At 36.6% G+C, this 18,718-nt stretch overlaps 3 protein-coding genes across 6 annotated transcripts; 1 reads left to right on the top strand and 2 right to left on the bottom strand.

Moving 5' to 3' along the window:
- Positions 1-6,297: 6,297 nt before the first annotated feature.
- Positions 6,298-9,498, bottom strand: LOC112278143 (ferruginol synthase). Its single transcript, XM_024511280.3, has 4 exons — positions 8,650-9,498; positions 8,199-8,556; positions 7,504-7,858; positions 6,298-7,368 (listed from the first exon to the last, which is right to left on the bottom strand). The coding sequence occupies exons 1-4, from the start codon at positions 8,954-8,956 to the stop codon at positions 6,721-6,723; spliced, it is 1,668 nt and encodes a 555-aa protein (XP_024367048.1). The 5' UTR covers positions 8,957-9,498; the 3' UTR covers positions 6,298-6,720.
- Positions 9,499-13,673: 4,175 nt separating this feature from the next.
- LOC112277818 (uncharacterized) lies at positions 13,674-17,942 on the top strand. 4 transcript variants are annotated; one of them, XR_002968508.3, is made up of 10 exons: positions 13,674-13,769; positions 14,518-14,568; positions 14,692-14,835; positions 14,991-15,037; positions 15,254-15,394; positions 15,618-15,724; positions 15,892-15,963; positions 16,233-16,576; positions 16,824-16,879; positions 17,147-17,942. XR_002968508.3 is itself a non-coding variant. In XM_024510566.3 (9 exons), the coding sequence occupies exons 1-9, from the start codon at positions 13,728-13,730 to the stop codon at positions 16,824-16,826; spliced, it is 951 nt and encodes a 316-aa protein (XP_024366334.1). In that variant the 5' UTR covers positions 13,674-13,727; the 3' UTR covers positions 16,827-17,011. The 4 variants fall into 4 exon arrangements, 2 of the variants coding, with proteins under 2 accessions (XP_024366334.1, XP_024366333.1); XR_002968509.3 differs by having other exon boundaries at positions 17,151-17,286; XM_024510566.3 differs by lacking the exon at positions 17,147-17,942 and having other exon boundaries at positions 16,824-17,011.
- LOC112277819 (uncharacterized) lies at positions 16,914-18,151 on the bottom strand. Its single transcript, XM_024510568.3, has 2 exons — positions 17,978-18,151; positions 16,914-17,851 (listed from the first exon to the last, which is right to left on the bottom strand). The coding sequence occupies exons 1-2, from the start codon at positions 18,149-18,151 to the stop codon at positions 17,237-17,239; spliced, it is 789 nt and encodes a 262-aa protein (XP_024366336.1). The 3' UTR covers positions 16,914-17,236.
- Positions 18,152-18,718: the final 567 nt, after the last annotated feature.

The following is an 18,718-nucleotide window of genomic DNA, read 5'->3' as shown; positions in this document are numbered from 1 at the left end:
GGTTTCATACTGTTGATTAGAGCTCCGTAGAAGTATCTCCGTCACACTGCGTATGGTTATCTTTCGTTGTCTAGTTGCCGTTTTCCAACCCAACAAGCTCAGATTTACAGTAAAGGCCGGTTTGAGGAATGGTAATGGTTGATCATTGATCCCTTGTGGGAATGATTAGTCCTCATCAACTCTCACCGCTGCCAGCTGCTAAAGACAACTACCCAAGGCAACTGTCCGCCACCTAGAACTTGCAAATTACAAGCGAGGGAGAGGAGAGATTGTTAAAGATTCCGTCAGACTGATGATGTCCTGATTTTCCATGACTTAACCGTTTCTGAGGTATGAAAAGGGAACTGGAAATCAACACGAAATACATTGGATCAGAAACTGGAGCTAGACTTGTCTTCATCTCACCAAAAAAACAAACTCAGGCTCTTCACACGAACCCCGCACACGACAACCTAACCACTTCACCCCAGCAGAAGAATCTGAGAACTCTGTAAAACCAGGTCATTGGATTGGCAGTCTTTGCAGACATACACTCTGTTCAAGCCCTCAAAGTGCTGAAGTAGAGATACAGACAACGATCGAGACTAGATCAATACACAAGCTAGACACGGATCAGCCCCATTAAGGGAATCAAGTCACAGCAGCAAAACCAAAAGAAACAACAAGTTACGGATGAGTTGAGACACCAAAAATGCTATCTGTTAAAAGAGAGTCCTCCAGGCCCCAGATTGAAGAGCAGAAGCTCTTTTGTCCATATTGACTATTTCAACTGGGAGGGAAGCATGGATTTACGATTTTGGTAGTGGAGCGGATGGTTTTGATGAGACGATCCCCAGACCCTCTACTAAAATCTCCTCCTGGCATGGACCTGCAGATTCGGTGGGGTATCATTTACTGTTCTCCCATCGAACCAGCACAGCGTGGAAGCCCACTGTGGGCCCAGGCCTGCCAGTACCCACGACGTGATTGCATCACTCATCACGGATGCAGGATCTTTTGGATAAGAAATTAAGAACTTCATACCAATTCAAAAAAAAATTCAAGAAATGAAGCATTCTTGATTTTGTAATTGACTACAATTTCAAAATATTTAAAATAAGTTTTTAATAACTTTAATTATTTAAAAGAATTAAAAATTTATATAATATTTTAATATATTTTAAAACAAAAGACGATTGCTATTAATCTTGTATATTTTGTCAAAAATATAAGTAACTATTTTTATTAAATTATTTATAATCTTTCAAAGTTAAAATTTTAAATTTTAAGTTTCAAAATAATATATGTTTTTTGGAATCTATCACTTAACCTAAATATTTTATATATTATCTTAACTAATGATTGTTATAAGTAAAAAAATAATTTATATATTTTTAGTATCTACTTGCTTAATTTGTGAGAGCTTGCAATACAATAAATTGCAAGCAAGTTAAGACAAGTGAGGGATAAATCCAAATTTTATGGCAAATCAAATAAGTTAGTAATTTGTATAATTGGCATGATTAAAGTGCTTTTAGAACTTTGATTTCAATTTTAGCAAAATCCATCATAGCAAAAATAGTGATAGTAGGCACAACGGATAGAAAGATAGAGAGTATTCATAAAAAGCTAGGACCAAGTAGCATCTTAAAAGAAACAACATATGCACTTTGGAGCAAAGTCCAATTCTTAGAGACACTAGCGATATGACATAGAGTGTGCTTAGGACCAAAAAAGATTTCATTGATAAGAACAATGCACCACTTCAACTTTTAGATAAGTCTTCCAACTCTTCACTTAGATCCAAGTATAGAAGAAAGCTTGGTAAGCTTTGAAAGCCTCAACTCTAAAGAAAAATGATTGAAAAGGAGCTTCAAAGTAGAACCCTTATATTTTCTACCTAAAAGAGTGTACAGATCAACTCCATTGTAATATGTAAAAGACATCACTCTCCCTCAAAAATCACTTACAAAAGACCTCCATTCTACAAGGACAATATGACATATACACATAGAGACTTGAAGAAATCAAATTGTAACAACATACTCAAAACTAGAGCTAGCCAAGTCTCTATTAGCAATACATGTCAACCAGCGTATTATCAAACTTAAATTTAAGATATACTAGTGGGCACAAGAATTTGCACAACACACTATGGCAACCTTTATATTATTTATTCACTCAAAATGAGATACCGCAAAATACTTTATTCAAATCAATTTACAACTAGGATTGATACACTAATATATGATAAAAGATGAAGTAATGAATATTGCAACACAACCATAATCAGATGTACAATAGATTCTACAAGCTTTTGGATTTGATACAATAACAATAGGAGCTATTAGAATACTTACTCTAACTCTCCTAATTATCAAACAAACTGAATCTATACAAGAAAATATTACTATCAACTTGAGTTCCAATACACTACAATAGATGAAGGATAGAATTGCATATGAAGAAAGACACATTTTAACATAATCTATGAAGAAACATCTTGGACCATGATTTCTACATGAATGGACTGCCTGCACTTTGCATACAATGTACTCCTCAATCATAATGCTTGGCAAAAGACACTTCAAGGTACACTTCTCCAACAAATAAGAAAAAATGAATATGCTTACTAAATAGTTTAAATTCAATAATCAAGATATTTTCTTTATCTCTTGGCAAGCGAACTTTGATCCTAAAGACATTTCAATAATCCTACATACCTTTCCAATTTGAATTCAAATCAAGGATTTGAAAAGATTACTCTATACAACCAAAATCCTCACTGAAGCATTTACCACCATTGGAGAGGTCTTTGCCATTAATACAGTCGACACATATCTTAATAAAGTATCTGGTCTTTGAGCTCGACTTTTAATCAAGAATATGACTAAATTACCTCAAGTGATGGTCTTGCCTTACTTCATAGGAAGTGAAAAAGAATACAAGATAGAATATAGCAACTTGCTTTTGTAATGCAATCAATATTGAGATACTTTCGACCATGCCAAACAATACCCTCCAAAGAGACATGAAAGTCTTAAGAGGCCTTGCACCAAACAAACAACCTCAAACACCTCAATCATAGGCAACTCCATTAACTACGGAATGATGACAATAGAAACTAAAAAAAAAAAAAAAAAAAAAAATGGTTTCTAACAAATGCTACAACATAACTTCTTAAAAACTAATTTTATCTGAGTAGAAAAAAAATCCAACAATCTCCTTTCATTGATTGAGGAACAAGTTCTTTCAATAGGCACAACAACATAAAAATACATATCTATCTATTTCTATTTTTAGAAATCCTTAGAAATCACCTCTTTCCTCTCTCTCTCTTGTATTGGAGCAATATAAAGTCAAATTATACTTGTGTTTGTCTATATCAAGCTAAACCTCTCAATCAAAGCATTAGTATACAAGAATATCAATGCTCCAATATGCACCATATAATTAATCCATACAATAGATGAAGCAACTTGGACTCAAGATTCAACAAAAAATCACATAGTGAACAACACAATGCAATGCTTATGCACAGAGATTATCAACAAGAATAGCCGGTATAATTTCTTATAATACTAGAATGATGCAAGATGGATAGCAAAGTAGAATGCCTAAGAGATTAAGACACTCTATAAATGAATTATTGTAATACTATTTGATAAACATCAAACCACCATAAAATAATAGCATATAATGTAATAAAAACCTATATCTTCTAGCACAAAAAACCAATAGGACTCATTGCTTATTTACACAAAATTAATATTCCATCCACTCTGGAGACAAATAATCAAGATTACTACCTTATGAGACTTCGATATGCTCTCATTCTTCCCTCTATTAGTCTGCTTCAAGAAGAAACTAGGAGAAGAAACCGACCTACCCACCAATGAGTGACAATCTCATTGTAGCTTCATACAATGTCCAAAGCCTTGAAAAAGGACTAGAAGGCATATAAATGTGCCAAGAATTATGGAAATTTATGTAAAATATATTTCCAAAACCTAACATCATATTTTTATAAGAACATCAACTCTTACAAAAAGATTGTATAGAAAAAACAACTTAGTTGGAATTCCTCAAAAGACCGGTTTCTTAAAACACTCTAATATATTCAACTATGGAAGACAACTTGGCTGGTGGCACAACCATACTAGCATTGCCAAAAATTGCAGATTGTATCAAAACTCATGGTATAATTGCTTGTGGTTACACTCAATTTGTTATCTCAGAACTAACACCTATAATCCAAATTGAGATAATCAATGTATACAAATATAATCATACAAGAGCCCAAGCAAGATTATAGCAACAAACAGCAAAATATCCTCTATCAAAAGTGTCATAGCTCATAAATAGTGACTTTAACTTTGTAGAATCTTTAAATGATAAACAAAGAAGAAATGCCCATTTGAGCTGCAGCAATAGGAAATTCAATTCTTAAAACAATTTACTCATTAAATTGTAAGTTCAAGACGACTTTCATATAGATTTTACATTTGTTTTGTAAGTTAAAGTTGCATAAAGTAAAACAAATCTAACAATAAGTAGTATAAAAAAATTAAGAAGTTGTAAGTTTTTAAGAATATAATATCAAGAGATTGCTATATTAAAACCAAAGTTGCCACTAATGACTAAAAAAGACACAATATTTTATCTTATTCTATCAAAAAAGATATAATTCTTTTGTTATGGAGTTTTTGCTTGGAGCAATAACTATTATAATTCCAACAAATACTTTTTATAATATGAAAAATATATACATTTTAATTTTAATGCATGATTAATTAAAACATTAGTTTGATTTTTTAGAATTTATTTTTTTAATTAAGTCTATATATTTTTAAAAACAAAACAAAGAAGAAACTTCAACAATAAAAATTTAACTTTTTCATGTAGAATATTTATATTTAGATTTGATAGTTACATTATAATTACATTTCATAGCTTTAATTTGGTTTTTTTAATTTTTAATTTTTATAAATACATATATATATATATATTTAAAGCTTATTATAATTCTATTATTTTTCAAGGTTGTCAACTTTGTTATGAAGGTATATGATTAGAAAACAACTAGGTGGACACCCTTCTTTTACAATATGGACACATTTCTTTTATTGTATAGATATCTCCCATAGTACATTAAAAATACACCATTGCTATAAATTTATTAATAATTGGACACAAATGAAGCTAAATATATAAAAATAGTAATAAAAATAACAACAATTGACATAGGAGCTAACCATAGAAAATAAAATAAATAATAAAAGAGTGGTGTGCACCTAGTGGAACTATTATATAGACACAACTTTTTATTTATTTGTTGTATTTAGCTTATGCATTTTTGATGTTCTTGTGTTGCAGGTTGGTATTATTTATTGTTGTTGTTTTTATACCTTTTAGTCTCATAGTGTCCAACTTGTTTTAGTAAGCAAATATTTGATACTAATTATTTGGAAGAAATTCATGTTAATATTCTAAAATACTTTTTAAGACTAATTTGACAAAGAATTTAGTAGTATTTTTAGACATGTCATTTACCAAATTAGTTTTAGATATAAAAACCTAAAAAATAATAATGTTGGCTAACTTTTGGCAAAAAACCAAAATATATTTTGATCTAAAGTTTGTGTATAAATCAAAATGAAAAAATTCTTGCTGTAATTTTTTCTGTTGAAAGGAAGCACTTCTAATTCTATTTTGAATACAAAAGAACTACTCACATAACTTCAAAGCACAATATTAATAAAAATGTCAACTAATGTTTCACAATGATTTCATTTATTACAATACTTAGATTTCTGTTTTGGAGCCACAAACCAAATTAAAACCATGCATGTCTTTAAAAAAAGATTTTATTAATTTTATTTAAATCAGTTTGAGAGATACTCATTTGAATTATGAATCTACCTATTCCATTAACAAAATAGTCATAAAAAGATTTTTAGAAATTTCTACACAAAACATCTACAAATAAATTCCACTAGCAAGTGCAAAACTCTATTTAAATTCCTAAAATTGAATGTTGATGTTAGTGAGCATTTTACTTGATTTGCATACACACATTAACAACATAGTTATTTGACTTCTCATCAACTTCTCTGTCATTTAGCTACTCACCTACTTTCGATGTCATTTAGCTATCCACATGGTAAATAATATTTTAAAAAAGAACATAGGAATTAAAATCTGATATAATTATAACTACATTTAAAACTTAAAACCTTTTCTGGAAGGGGAACATGTAGCAACATTCATCACTCAATATCACATCAATTGCTTCATAATGAAAATAGAAACTTATAATAATATGGCATATCATACTAGTTCATAGATTTTAATCACCATTATACAATGCATATTCGTGTTCATATGTAAATGTATGTATATATATATATATATATATATATACTCATACAGAACTTGTCAACTTGAATATATAAATATATATATATATATATATATATGACAACTTGTCAAAACTAGTCAAAATTTTGAGCGATCGTGAACTTCACGGTTTCATAATCCGAATCCGCAACAGAGTGAAGAAATCCGCCGGAGCATCGATCGACGGCGAGATGGTTGTTGTAGTGGAGAGTGTCGGTTCACCGAAGCTCCATCGCGATGCCGTTCAAGGAGATCGTGGACAGAGAGATCTATGTGTTCTACCGCACCCGAAGCTTAGTTTGTCGGTGCAACGCTGTCGATAGAAGGGTGCGAAAGCAAGTCTCACGATGCGGGAAGACCATTTTTGAGCTCGGGGACCAAGTGAAGGTTTTCGTTGGGGTGGAACAAGAGGCCGTAGAGCTTCTCCGACATCACAGAGGCTTGCACGGTGGCGATGGTCTCGCCCTCGGGGAGAGACCAGTGAAATCGGTGCAGTAGATTGGCTAGCATCAAGTGCACTAGAGTGTTGCCGAGATGGAATCCTGGGCACATCCGCCGCCCGACGCCGAACGGAATCAGCTCGTGGGAGTCGAACCCCGAACAGTGATTCGTATGGAGGTGTTGCGTGAGGAACCTGTCCGGGTCGAAAGTTTCGGGGTCCGTGTACACGGCGGGGTCGCGGTGGACCGCGAAGATGTTCACGAAGAGCCTTGTCTGCGCAGGGATTTTGTATCCATTAACTTCGATGGGTCTGGTTGTTTCGCGTGGACCGCCCAACGATAGCACGGGGTGCATGCGGAACGTTTCCTTCACTACCGCCTGGAGATAGGGGAGATTGGGAATGTCTGAGTCACGGACGAGGCGATCAGCGGGTACTGCACCGTCGACCTCCGCCTGTGCGCGCTTCATTAGATCTGGGTGTGTGATCAGCTCCGCCATCGCCCACTCCACTGTTGCGGAGCTCGTGTGTGTTCCAGCGAAGAAAAATTCCTGTAGGGCACCGACTTCGCATGATTCAGAGCTTTCGGGTCGCAAGCCAATTTGTAAAGACTAGAGAGAACGAACTCAGAAATTACAAGTCTGATGCAGCGATGGGATGACGTGGGGTTCAGAATCCCTCCTTACCAAGACTTGCACGGTGAGCAGCGTATCAGACAAGCTCTTACCATCGTCCAGAGGCGCCCCTATCAAGACATCTACGAAGTCTGGAACATAATTCTCATCTTTAGACGGATTCTGAGCTCGTTGTCTGTGCTTCTCAAGCTCGACAATCTTCCGTCCAACTGTTGCTGCTTCATCTCGAAAAGCCTCTAACGCAGCGCGAGCACCATGCAGTTCTTCCGCGAAATATCGTAAGGAAGGCAAGTAGTCGCTTAAGACATTGCGCATTATGTTCACGTTAAATCCTTCTAGCACGTGCTCGAGTTCGCTCTTTAAAATCTCTTGCTTACCATCGTTTTCTCCACGATTTGCAAAGAACCTATGTCAGAGCCACCATGGGTTAATCTTCATACAAAAGAAAGGACTGTACCCTTGCATCTAAAATTTTGTCTACTCTCCGTCAAGCCAGGGTCGCAGGGAACGCGAATCACAAATCAACCTAGAAGTTACGCTTTTCGACGCTTTTCTACACAAGAGAAGCAATGGTGAGCTGCCTAAACGCTCTCGGTCGTCGATTCCAATGCAATGAGCAATACTTACCATTGAACCTTGATTTGGACTAGTGCGACACTGGCTATATTTGGGCATTGCTTTGTATTCTAGAACCAAGATGATCGTCAGGAGTGAAAGAGATCCTCTCGGATAGTCAGCGACATTACCTTTTGTTGACAAGCATTCGAGTCGTCATGTTGGAAGATAGATCATGCAACCAGCTACGTAAATCAACAGCTTTGCCTTTCTCTGATTCCTCCACAAGGACCATCAGCATGTGCTTCACCTCCTCTTCTCTACGACCTTGATAAGAAGCCACACGCGTATTGGTAAACAGCTCCGTGCTGCAAAATCTACGCATACTTTGCCATAGCTTCCCAGGAGGGCCAAAACTGATTGATCTGTAATTGTCCGAGATGATTCCGAAGCTTAACATCTTCGGCCGCGACAATATGCGTTCATCATTGGATCGGAACACCTCTCTAACAGCTTCGGCAGTGGAAAGGACTACACACGGCACTGATCCTGCAACGGGAGACAGTTGAAGTCATTCACGACGCCCGGCAATAATTCCCGAAACCTAAAGTATGCTTTACGGAACTATTGAACTGGACATACCGAGCTGAAGGTACATAAGACCTCCGAATTCGAAGGCCAGCTCCTGGAGGGCACGGTGCGGCTTGTCACCCACAAGAGCAGAAAGGTTTCCGATGATGGGCCATGGCCTCGGCCCCGGGGGAAGCGTCTTCCGTCTCTGAGATTGAATCCGAGCATCCCAGACCAGTTTGGTGGCAAGGATAACCACTAGTGCCACTGGAGGCGCAAAATATCCTAATTCCTTCAAAATCGCCCCCAGTCTTGCCGTCACTGCTGCAACTTTATCCACTACTCGAGGGCATGTAGGAGAGACCAGTGCCTGTGCCATCACTCGACGCAATTACTGATGAAGAACTCTGAATAAGTTGGGATTCGCTTCTTGGCATTCAAACACGAGTCTCTCCGACCTCCGGGTGTGCTGACAATCTCAATGGTTTCCTTTCCTGTAAGCGGAGATACAGTGATTCTGGACACTACTCCATTTGTACACTTGGACTGACGCATGGCTTGTTTCCAGTGGATTCCTTATTAAGGACAAGCTTGTGGGGACCCATCGTTGCCCATAATCAGATGCTGAAATTGCAACGATGCAATGATTAAACTTGACAACGCGTAATACCATGGGACGCTGGCCTCCACTTCAATTATTCCTAAGTGCCGTTTTCGCGGTGCATACCTTCCAAAAATTGGAGCCAACAAGTTGGGGCACTCGAATCTGGGCACAGAGATATTTTGGTAGACGAGCCCCCCGAATTCCTGCTTAATGTTTCGAGCTCCAGCCGTATCCAGCACCATAATTCTAATGAGAGATGTTACTATTTCAGGACTTTCCTGCCCCATCACGGCACGATCTTCTATGAATTTTGGTAATCTTTTCAATTCCAGAACTTGATAAATAATTTACAAAAAAACATAACTGCAAAAGGATACACCCCTGAAAAACGCAGGACAAGAACAGATATCCCGAAAAGGAAAAGAGAATCAACATTCAATGTTACAGACCGAACTTTAAATACCGCCCTCCATTAAGATGAGGGTGCAGTGTCTTTGTTTTTTTGTTTTTTTTGAACGAACGGTGGTTACATTAATATAACACACAAATCAGTTGTGTCCAGGAGTGGGAGGGCAGTGCTGATAAGGCTGGGGTCATTACCCATTGAACTGAGCGGAGGCTACCTATGCAAAAGACTTGTGAGCTACACCAGACTTGGTCAAAATCTTCTGTGAGCAATTTTTGACGTTCCTTACCACATTTCTCTATGAAGGGTGCAGTATCTTTCTGGGGAGCTATTTTGACGGCTGCTGTCTGATGAACGGGAGGTAGGTTCGCACGATTCAGCCGCATTCCAGATCCTCTTCTGCAACAGGCTTCTCAAATCCTTCATCCAGGACTTGAACACTGATTCACATCAATCCGCTAAACTAACTACTCCCTGTAGCTGTGTTGTTGATTTTCGACGCTCTTTCTATGATTGCCTCCGCAAGGCTGGCTGAACAGTCCACGCATCTGACGAGCTTCAAAACCACTCACTGATTCACCAGCTCCCAATCCGACGTCTCTGCCCGCTCGCGATCGCTCGATGCGTGCCTGCACTCTTCGACTGCAGTGTTTGACCTCGGAATCATCGCCCCGGCGCACCGGAGGACGAATCTGCTGCATCTGAGTGGGCAAAACTGATGGAGATCCCTGATTGAACTGTGACGAGGCGTGAGTGAGGCCCACAGTTTCGAAGCCAGAAACTGGTGTCCATGTCGTATCATGTTCTTTTTATTTTATTTTATTGCACAACGGGCCAAAACCCCATGTTTTAGGGTTTAGGGTAACAAGGCTACTTGTCTTTGAACACCCATTAGATTAGGGCAGATTGGGAGTGTAAGGAATGTGGCAAATGGAGCATTGGTTATTTGGTGGATACTTTATTATTAAATCAAAATTAAAATAAAAAACCATTCATTGGTGGTAACATTTCAAAGTCAATTTGAACTGCCTCTCTAAAACTGCATTGCAATTTTATTTTCTTATATTTTGATGTTGATTTTTTTTAATTTTTAATTTTTAATTTCAACTATTTTTTTTAATTTTTATTTTTTTCATGATTTGTCTATAAATGACAACTTCCAACTTACAAGTATGTATTTTGGGCATTCTACATGAAGTATCAAACTTTGGTATTTTTATCAAGAAAAAAACTTTTAAGGGTAGAAAATCTTATGAAGTTTATGCTCCACTAATTTGTTGTAGAAAAATAGTTTTTTGGAATTAGTTATAATATTTTTTTAAATTTGGATCTCAATTGAGATATTTTGGGCAAGGACTTGTGCCAAGCATGTGACAATTGCAATTGTGGGTAGTTTTGGACGTTGCATAACAATAATATTATAGGGCAATAAGTCTAATATTTATCTAATATAAAGCTACCTAGTGCATTTTAGAACTAATGGTTATGTATGACCTTCTAAAATCTATATCAATTTAGTTTTTTGACATTTGTGTATATATATATATATATATATATATATCTGTATACTTCTTTTAAACTATGTTAAATTGCTTCTATCCATTGTCTATTTTTGAGTAAAGTTTATTATTATTATTTTAAATAATATAATTTTTTGAAACTATTTCTTTCTTACTAGTTTCCAACCACCTACTTCTTGAAAACAATTTAGTTGAAGATACCATACACATCTCCTTGCTCTAATATTTTACATGCATGTACTTAACTTGAGGGTATCTTTGAAAAACAATTCTTCCAAAAAGTTTAGAGTCACAAGTAGGAATTGTGCCTAGCATAAGTCTCATTATGCTTTTTGGGCAAAAAAAAAAAAAAAAAAAAAAAAAAAAACTCTTCTTCTAACTTTGAATATTACCATCTCTTACATGTAGTAACTTCAACATCTAAGATTTGATAGACTGATCTTGATATAAATTAGAAACAAGATCTTATGGTTTAGAGTGTTAAAAATGCTAAAAATATATATATTTTGGAAGTCATTTTCTTGAAAGGGGTGTTTTTCTTTTGGCAGTTTTGGAGTTTTGAAGGCGAAATAATATAGAGGATTATAGGAATTAACAAAAAAAATTGCAGTACTAAATTATTGTGAATATAGGAGTTAAGTCTAATATATTTTATTATTTATTATCAATACATGATTTATTTGTAATTCTTATAAAGAAAAATATTATTTCAATATAGCTTTAATTACTTTTATAAAATACTAAAAAATACCCATGTTGTTATGCACCTAAAAACTATAAATCGATCTATTGTACAAATAGTGAACTAGTGGTCTTTTTGCTAATTATGCAAGGCTTTCTATTGGTTAACAATTTCTTTTATTTTGGCCAATAAGAAGACTATTTTATGTCTTTGTCTTATACCTAAGCTTTTTTATTGTATATATTTTTTCCAAAATATTTATTCATAGACAAAGTTATTATCTATTTGATTATAACTATTTTTGAAATCTAAGACAATAATTTTTTTAAGAATATTATTATTTAGATAATTTTTTAATTCTTAATTTAAAAATACTTAAAATATTAAAAAATATGGTAGAAATTCTATCTTTATAAATAAATATTTAAAAAATCATCTAAAATATTTAAATGAAATAGAAATATAGGTATTACCAAACAAGCCAAAAATGTAAGCTAATATTCAACCTTTAATACTTACAACAAATATATATGTTTTGTAATATGATTTTTTTTTCGTAATCATATTTTTATTGAAGTTAATTTATTTAATTCATAATTATAATATAATAAAATATAGATTTAGTTCAGATTTTAAATATTTTATATTTTATAAACTTATATTGTATAATATTTTATTGTTTTAAAAATTAACTATATTTGATTAATTTTTAAAAATTAAATGTCATAGAATTATAAAGGTATATTTACTTAAATAATTCAATGTCATAGAATTATTACTTAAATAAATCAACTATATAAGATCTAGTAGAAGACTAATTTAATCAACAAGTTTTGTTGTTTTGTTGAAGCTTTAAATATATATATATATATATATATATATATATATATCTAGAAATATATTTGTTCATTATAGCATAAAAGTACAGAATTATATTTTTATTTTAGGAATCTAAAACTTAATATTAATTTTTATTAAATTAAAAACTTAATGGCTATAAAATAAATAAAGAATAATGTATCATATTTTAATTATGTTCCAAAAATATTTTTAGAGCCATAATTTAAGGGCGATTTGTTTCTTTTTTAATTTTAAAATTGTGTTCTAAGAAAAGCTAACAGATTTAGATAGAACATTGTATTTAGTAATATTGGGAGATTCTAAGAAATTAAAAAGAAAAATAAAATAAAATATCTGGTTAAATATTTTATGGTTATTTTCTTATCAAATATTTCAACATTTTATTGTAATTGAATCTTTTGTAATAATCTAACACCTAGAATACATTTTAAAATGGTTTATTTTAAAAAAAATATATATATTTTAATATCTTCAATTAGTATGCATAAATAAATAATTAAATGAATAAATAAATAAATTTTTGAATGAATAAATCCATTTTTTTAGTAGATCAACCTATCCATCCAAACCATTATGACAAAAAGAAAAAAGAAAAAGAGCTCTAGATTCATTTCTCCATTATAGGATCTGCAACCAATAAAAACCAACCACATTCAAGATTACCATATTCTTCATCAAAAGTGGATCTATTTATCAAAAGCGGATCTATTTATCAAAAGCATAGGTCTATTTAACATTCCCGTAAAATTGTTACACAATGTTTTATAGAGAGAACCATACTAAGTGTAAATCCAACCCAAATATCCATTTTATTCATACTCACCCCTTTCCAACACTGAAATTAGGGACACTATTTAAAAGGAAATCATTCTTAATGTGGATATGATCATCTCCGGAGATCATAGATAAGACTTTCATCGAATTTCGTGGATAAGAAGAATCAGTGCGATTCCTAGATTCACAAGACTGTGGAAGGGAAGCTAAACATTGAGTCGGGAAGCTGGTTTGTTTGTTTGTTTGTTTGTTGTCTCCATAACCTCGAGAGAGAGAGCGAGAGCGAGAGCCAATAAGCGGCAAATGGCAGCAATGACAGTGCGGATCGCGATTGTCGGCGACGTGGTAAATGCTTCTTCTCGACTTTGCATTCCTCCAATTTGCCGAAAAAATCTTTCTTGCTCTATTTCGAACTCCAATTTTGTTATAATTCTTGCTTCTATTGGCTGTGAATTTTCGGTGATAAGTTGTTTTGTCGTGGAGAGGGAATCCTTCTCGATTGTCAACTAATTCTCCCTGAATTCGTTGTGTTGTAACGTCGCGTGTTGAATATTCCAAAATTGAGATTGAGCGTTTTCGATTTTCTTGTGAATGGATTGTGGATTGCGCAAAACTCTGTTGTCAATGTTCGTTGTAGAACCGAGATTTTTTATTTTTGTTTTGTTTTTTGATTTTTGTTGTTTGCATTTTAGAGTTGATTAGTGATGAACAGCGATTGGAATCTCGCCTCCATTCCCGTCAATATACGCGATACAATTTGCGTTGCACGTGGTAGTTTCGAGAGCTCATTAGGTTGTGTTGGCATTTTGAGATCATAGGTGTGATTGCAAATAATTTTTTTGATTCCAATTTCTTTTAATACAATTCTTGCTCATCAGTGTGATGTTCTAGCTTCATTTCTTTAATTTTTAAATATTTTTTTGTGTAGTGCGATAAGTTGCAGGTAAATCACCTACATAGATTACCGTGGTTGCATCTCAGATTTGCAACCTCCGATTTCTGGCTTAGCATATCAGAGAGTTGCAATATCTGCGCATAATTTAAGAAGTTATATTTGTGTTTCTTATTGATATTGTGTGATCTTTCCTTTCAGCATGATGATTGGCATCCAGTCAAGGATTCCAAGGCTCTTCATCTTTTAAAGGTATGCGGATTTTCCTACGAGAAGTTTGAAAATGATTGAAGACCTGTAAAACCAATATTCCTCTAGCTCGTGAATCGATGTGCTTGGTTTTCAAGGAACTCATGCCCATTTGTTCTTGTACAGCCGGATGTCGTGTTATTTACAGGTGATTTTGGAAACGAGAATGTGGATTTGGTACGAGATGTCAGCAAGTTAGATTTTCCAAAGGCAGCCATTCTTGGAAACCATGATTGCTGGGAGACAGTTTCACCATTTGCGCCATACATGGTATTACGATCTATCGAATTCACAAATGAACTTGTCCTTATTTAAGCACGTGCTTCATTGGCTACTGCTGCTGCTGATTTCTAAATACTGCTGTTTTCAGCACGGCCATGTTTCTTCTTAGTTAGCATTCCTAATTCAATTTCTGCTTCGCATAGGATAAAAGCGATAGTGAAATTGATAAAGTTCAGGAACAACTCGAGCTGTGAGTTTCCGCACTCTGATCTCAACGTCAGTCATTTGTTTCGTGTAGAAAGTTTTGTGAAGTGAATGGTGATGATTTATAGCTATTGGCTTCTGACGCACCACATATTTCACAGACAGTTCACTCAAAACCGTTATAAGACTTGTTACTTGTGTCGGACCTTTGGATGAATATTGGTTCAATTTCTCAGCTTTCTAACATTATTTTTCAATACAGGCTTGGGGATGTGCATGTCGGCTTTGGCCGCTTAGATTTTCCAGCTTTACGTTTAAGTGTTGTAGGAGGTCGACCCTTTTCTATGGGCGGTGAGAGAATTCACAGCGCATACAACCCCTTTGCCGCGCTCCTTGGTCCCAGGTTAGTTTCCTAATACTTTATTTATCTCTGGCTCGACATATGACATCGTGGCTGTCTTCCGATCAATCCAGCATGTCAACATAAAAGGCAGGTGTTAACGACAATGTCTAATATCTGATCGCGGTATCTAGAGACCTGCTGCTGCATAATTTTAACATCTAGGTAGAGTTGGTCTGGTGCTAACTTCGAATCGTTCGGGATGGTTGGTAACTTTTTTGTATAGGTTTGGTGTGCATAGTTTCCGCGAGAGTGCCCAACGAATGGTTGAAAACGCAAAGAAAGCACCGCCAGATAGTTCACTTGTTTTCTTGGCCCACAATGGTCCTCGCGGTACGCGTTTATCACATTTACATTCGACAAATATTTCAACATGGTCACATGTCTTTCTGCAAAGGTATTTACTTAGATGTCCGTTACAAGTCTTGAAACCCTCCAAGGGTGGGCTGGAGACAATACTCGGAACGATTTCCAACCTGCAATTGGTTTTGTTGTTTCAGGGTTAGGGTCTAAAGTTCATGATATATGTGGTCGTGATTGGGTTGAACGTGGAGGAGATCATGGTGATCCTGGTGAGTTTTATGCTGTTCTGACTACTCTCTTGTCTAGTTCCTGGTAGATAACGGCTGAATGAATAATATTTCTCCCCAACTTTGTGCGTTCACCTTTGTAAGAAATATAAACTGCTATGCACTAATTTTTTGAGTAGTTTTGTGTTGTTTACAAATGGTTTTATTTACAAATGTGTTATTTACAAAAATGGCAATCACAGTTGCTCTTTAATATCAAAAATCTACACTAGTGTCTAAATAAAGTTGTGATATTGTGAAATCGATTCTAGATTTCGAGGAAGCAATAGCCAAGGTGAAGCAAGAGGGCATCAGAGTGCCACTTGTGGTGTTTGGACATATGCACCAGCAGTTGCAGCGTGGAAACCCCCTTAAGCGAACCATGCTACTTGTTGGACCTGACAAAACTATATACCTCAACGCAGCGGTTGTTCCTCGTGTGCGAGGAATTATGGATCCAGGACTCACAACTTTGACGCAAAGACATTTCGTTCTTGTGGAATTTCAAGACAAGGAGGTTGAAAGCATCCATGAGGTTTGGGTCACTGTTGGGGAAGATGACGGTGAAGTGAGGAAGACCTTGATGTATTCCCGACCGTGTTCATCATCCATGGAGGTAACCAGTTGCCGAAGGAGCCTCATGTAGAATCTACCTCATAGGTTGTGAGTTCTTAACTAGGATGCGCTTTCATTTCGATACATTTACAAGAGGCGCGACCTATAACTGGCGAATTTCACTACATGTGCACGTAGCAGAACCTACTCTCAGGATTTGGTGTGTTGATGCTTATTATTACATGAAGACATGTATGTCTTGATACCTATTATTTGGCTCTAAAGCTGAGAGTATTGTCTTTGTGCAGTGAGCTAAATTGCTCTGCACGTCGGAAAGACCAGTATTGGCGACGTGCATGACAAGGTATTCCACTTTTGGAACGTTTGATTAGACGATGCTGGAGCATTTGGATTGATAAAAATGTTTCCATGGCGAAGAATTGTTGTTTTTGTACATATTATTATTGTATTTGTTTATGATCTTGTCAGAAAGCAACATCATGTCTGCACTGAGCATCTTGTGACTACCTGTCATTCCAGCTTTCCTAACGATCAACGCTTACAAAAGCTTAGTCAACAGTTTGTATGCGAAAACTGATGCTGAATCCTTGCGCTCTTGTTCCTTGTATAGTCAGGCAGATTGCAGGAGCTCATTTTGAGGGATGTAGCATTAGCCCCCGCTTTCATTGCTTTCCTTCATGATTACCAGGTGAAACTGCACTCAGAGTACGAGTCCTGAAACGGCAAGGCTCACTTTCGCACCTACGTCTATTTCTCCAGCCACTGCGATCGACTGCATTGCGCTTCCATGAGTCCCTGGAATAGTGATGATTCCTCGACCAGGCTCACCGTAAGTTGTCCCCCATGAAGCATTTGCAGAATATCCGGATGGGTTGTCGGACAATGCTCTATAATCGCGCATCGACATGCTGTCCATGGATGTCCGAAAGTACCGGGGGTTGCTCATCGGTAGACTGATAGATTCTGAGTTTTTACGACTGTGATGAGACTTCGAGAGAACGAGAGGTCCCATTTCGCTCCAATGCAAGCCTCTGAAAGAAGGCAAGGGAGGGCTGGGCCAGAAGCGATTGTCGGCTGAGAGGGAGAACACAGAGTTCTTCCATGGTTGAAACATGATGTGTGCCAGGGTGCAGAGACACAGAGGCCCACTATTAACTGGCCCATCTGATAACAAACACTCGGTACCCCAGCCTGAAAGGAACTGCGACAACGAAACCAGCGCCGCCTTTCCTCTCAAAGTAGCCCCTAAAGCAGAGCCCACGCAATCATGGTACATCGCAGGCCCTACCCTTGCAAATTGTGTCAATGCATGCCCCTGTATAGACACGATAGATTAGAAGTTGATCTACCTATGTAGCTTAAACAAACGAGACACTCTCACGCAATTAACCTACCAATTTGGTTCATCTCAGGAGCAGGAATTAGTCGCTATCATGCTTACCTGTAATGGGTTTACAGTCTCCGTTACATCGTTACCATGAGCTCCCAGAGGGGCGATCACAACGTTAAAATCATTTGTGACATAAGCGTTGTAGACAAGCTTGGTAACTGAAATGGGGCCTCCCAGTATGCTGCCATCACTGCCGGAGTGCCCAGCTGAACACTCTGTGGTCATATCTCTCTCCCTGTAAGAGATCTCAAATGTGAACCGCACATCCAAGCCTGTGTGGAGACCAGCTTGCTCGAGCGCGGCGCGAGAGTGTCGGCTGCTCTCGTCGTCTAAAAAGACGAAATCACCTCCAGCGCTCACTTTCCCCCTCAGATTCGTCCTAGACCCGCCTTCACCAAACGAAGTATTCTCCTTCGATGTACGTAGGCCTGTGTGGTACTCAAGCTTGTCCAGACGCTCTTTGACCCTCAACAGGTCAGTACAAGCCTCACGCTGTAGTCTCCTCAAAGCAGCTGTCTTCGTGGAAGGTAGCTCGTCAGCAGGCTCAATAGAAAGAAAGACTGCAAATCGTCAGAAATAAGAAACAGTACGAGGTACAGTCGAATGAGGAATTGCAGGGTATCTTAGAATCCGAACCTCCGAGCGCATGGCATGTGCCTCATCTCCACCGTTCCGCTGAACAAGCTGCGCCGCCTGTGCCGTGCTCTCCTGAACCAACGCATCTTGATCGTTTTCCTTCCCACTGGTACCACCCGAAGAGCCTGTTGATTTTCACAGCGAATAATGAAGAGT

This window comes from Physcomitrium patens, chromosome 26, assembly GCF_059467195.1.
Source record: "Physcomitrium patens ecotype Gransden chromosome 26, ASM5946719v1, whole genome shotgun sequence".
NCBI classification, from domain to species: Eukaryota; Viridiplantae; Streptophyta; class Bryopsida; order Funariales; family Funariaceae; genus Physcomitrium; species Physcomitrium patens.
Note: the sequence above shows the minus strand (reverse complement) of the source record. Positions and strands in the feature narration are given on the sequence as shown.

What these genes read in the sequence shown, in the direction of transcription:
- LOC112277818 (XM_024510565.3), top strand. Translation starts at nt 13,728, where the DNA reads ATGGCAGCAATGACAGTGCGGATCGCGATTGTCGGCGACGTG. An exon ending in TCGCGATTGTCGGCGACGTG is followed by an intron (nt 13,770 to 14,517) that starts GTAAATGCTTCT and finishes CTTTCCTTTCAG; the next exon opens with CATGATGATTGGCATCCAGT. An exon ending in GTTCAGGAACAACTCGAGCT is followed by an intron (nt 15,038 to 15,253) that starts GTGAGTTTCCGC and finishes TTTTCAATACAG; the next exon opens with GCTTGGGGATGTGCATGTCG.
- LOC112278143 (XM_024511280.3), bottom strand. Translation starts at nt 8,956, where the DNA reads ATGGCACAGGCACTGGTCTCTCCTACATGCCCTCGAGTAGTGGATAAA. An exon ending in CGAATGCTTGTCAACAAAAG is followed by an intron (nt 7,859 to 8,198) that starts GTAATGTCGCTG and finishes GCTCTGACATAG; the next exon opens with GTTCTTTGCAAATCGTGGAG. An exon ending in TGCTCACCGTGCAAGTCTTG is followed by an intron (nt 7,369 to 7,503) that starts GTAAGGAGGGAT and finishes GGTGCCCTACAG; the next exon opens with GAATTTTTCTTCGCTGGAAC.
- LOC112277819 (XM_024510568.3), bottom strand. Translation starts at nt 18,151, where the DNA reads ATGACCACAGAGTGTTCAGCTGGGCACTCCGGCAGTGATGGCAGCATA. An exon ending in AGACTGTAAACCCATTACAG is followed by an intron (nt 17,852 to 17,977) that starts GTAAGCATGATA and finishes GTGTCTATACAG; the next exon opens with GGGCATGCATTGACACAATT.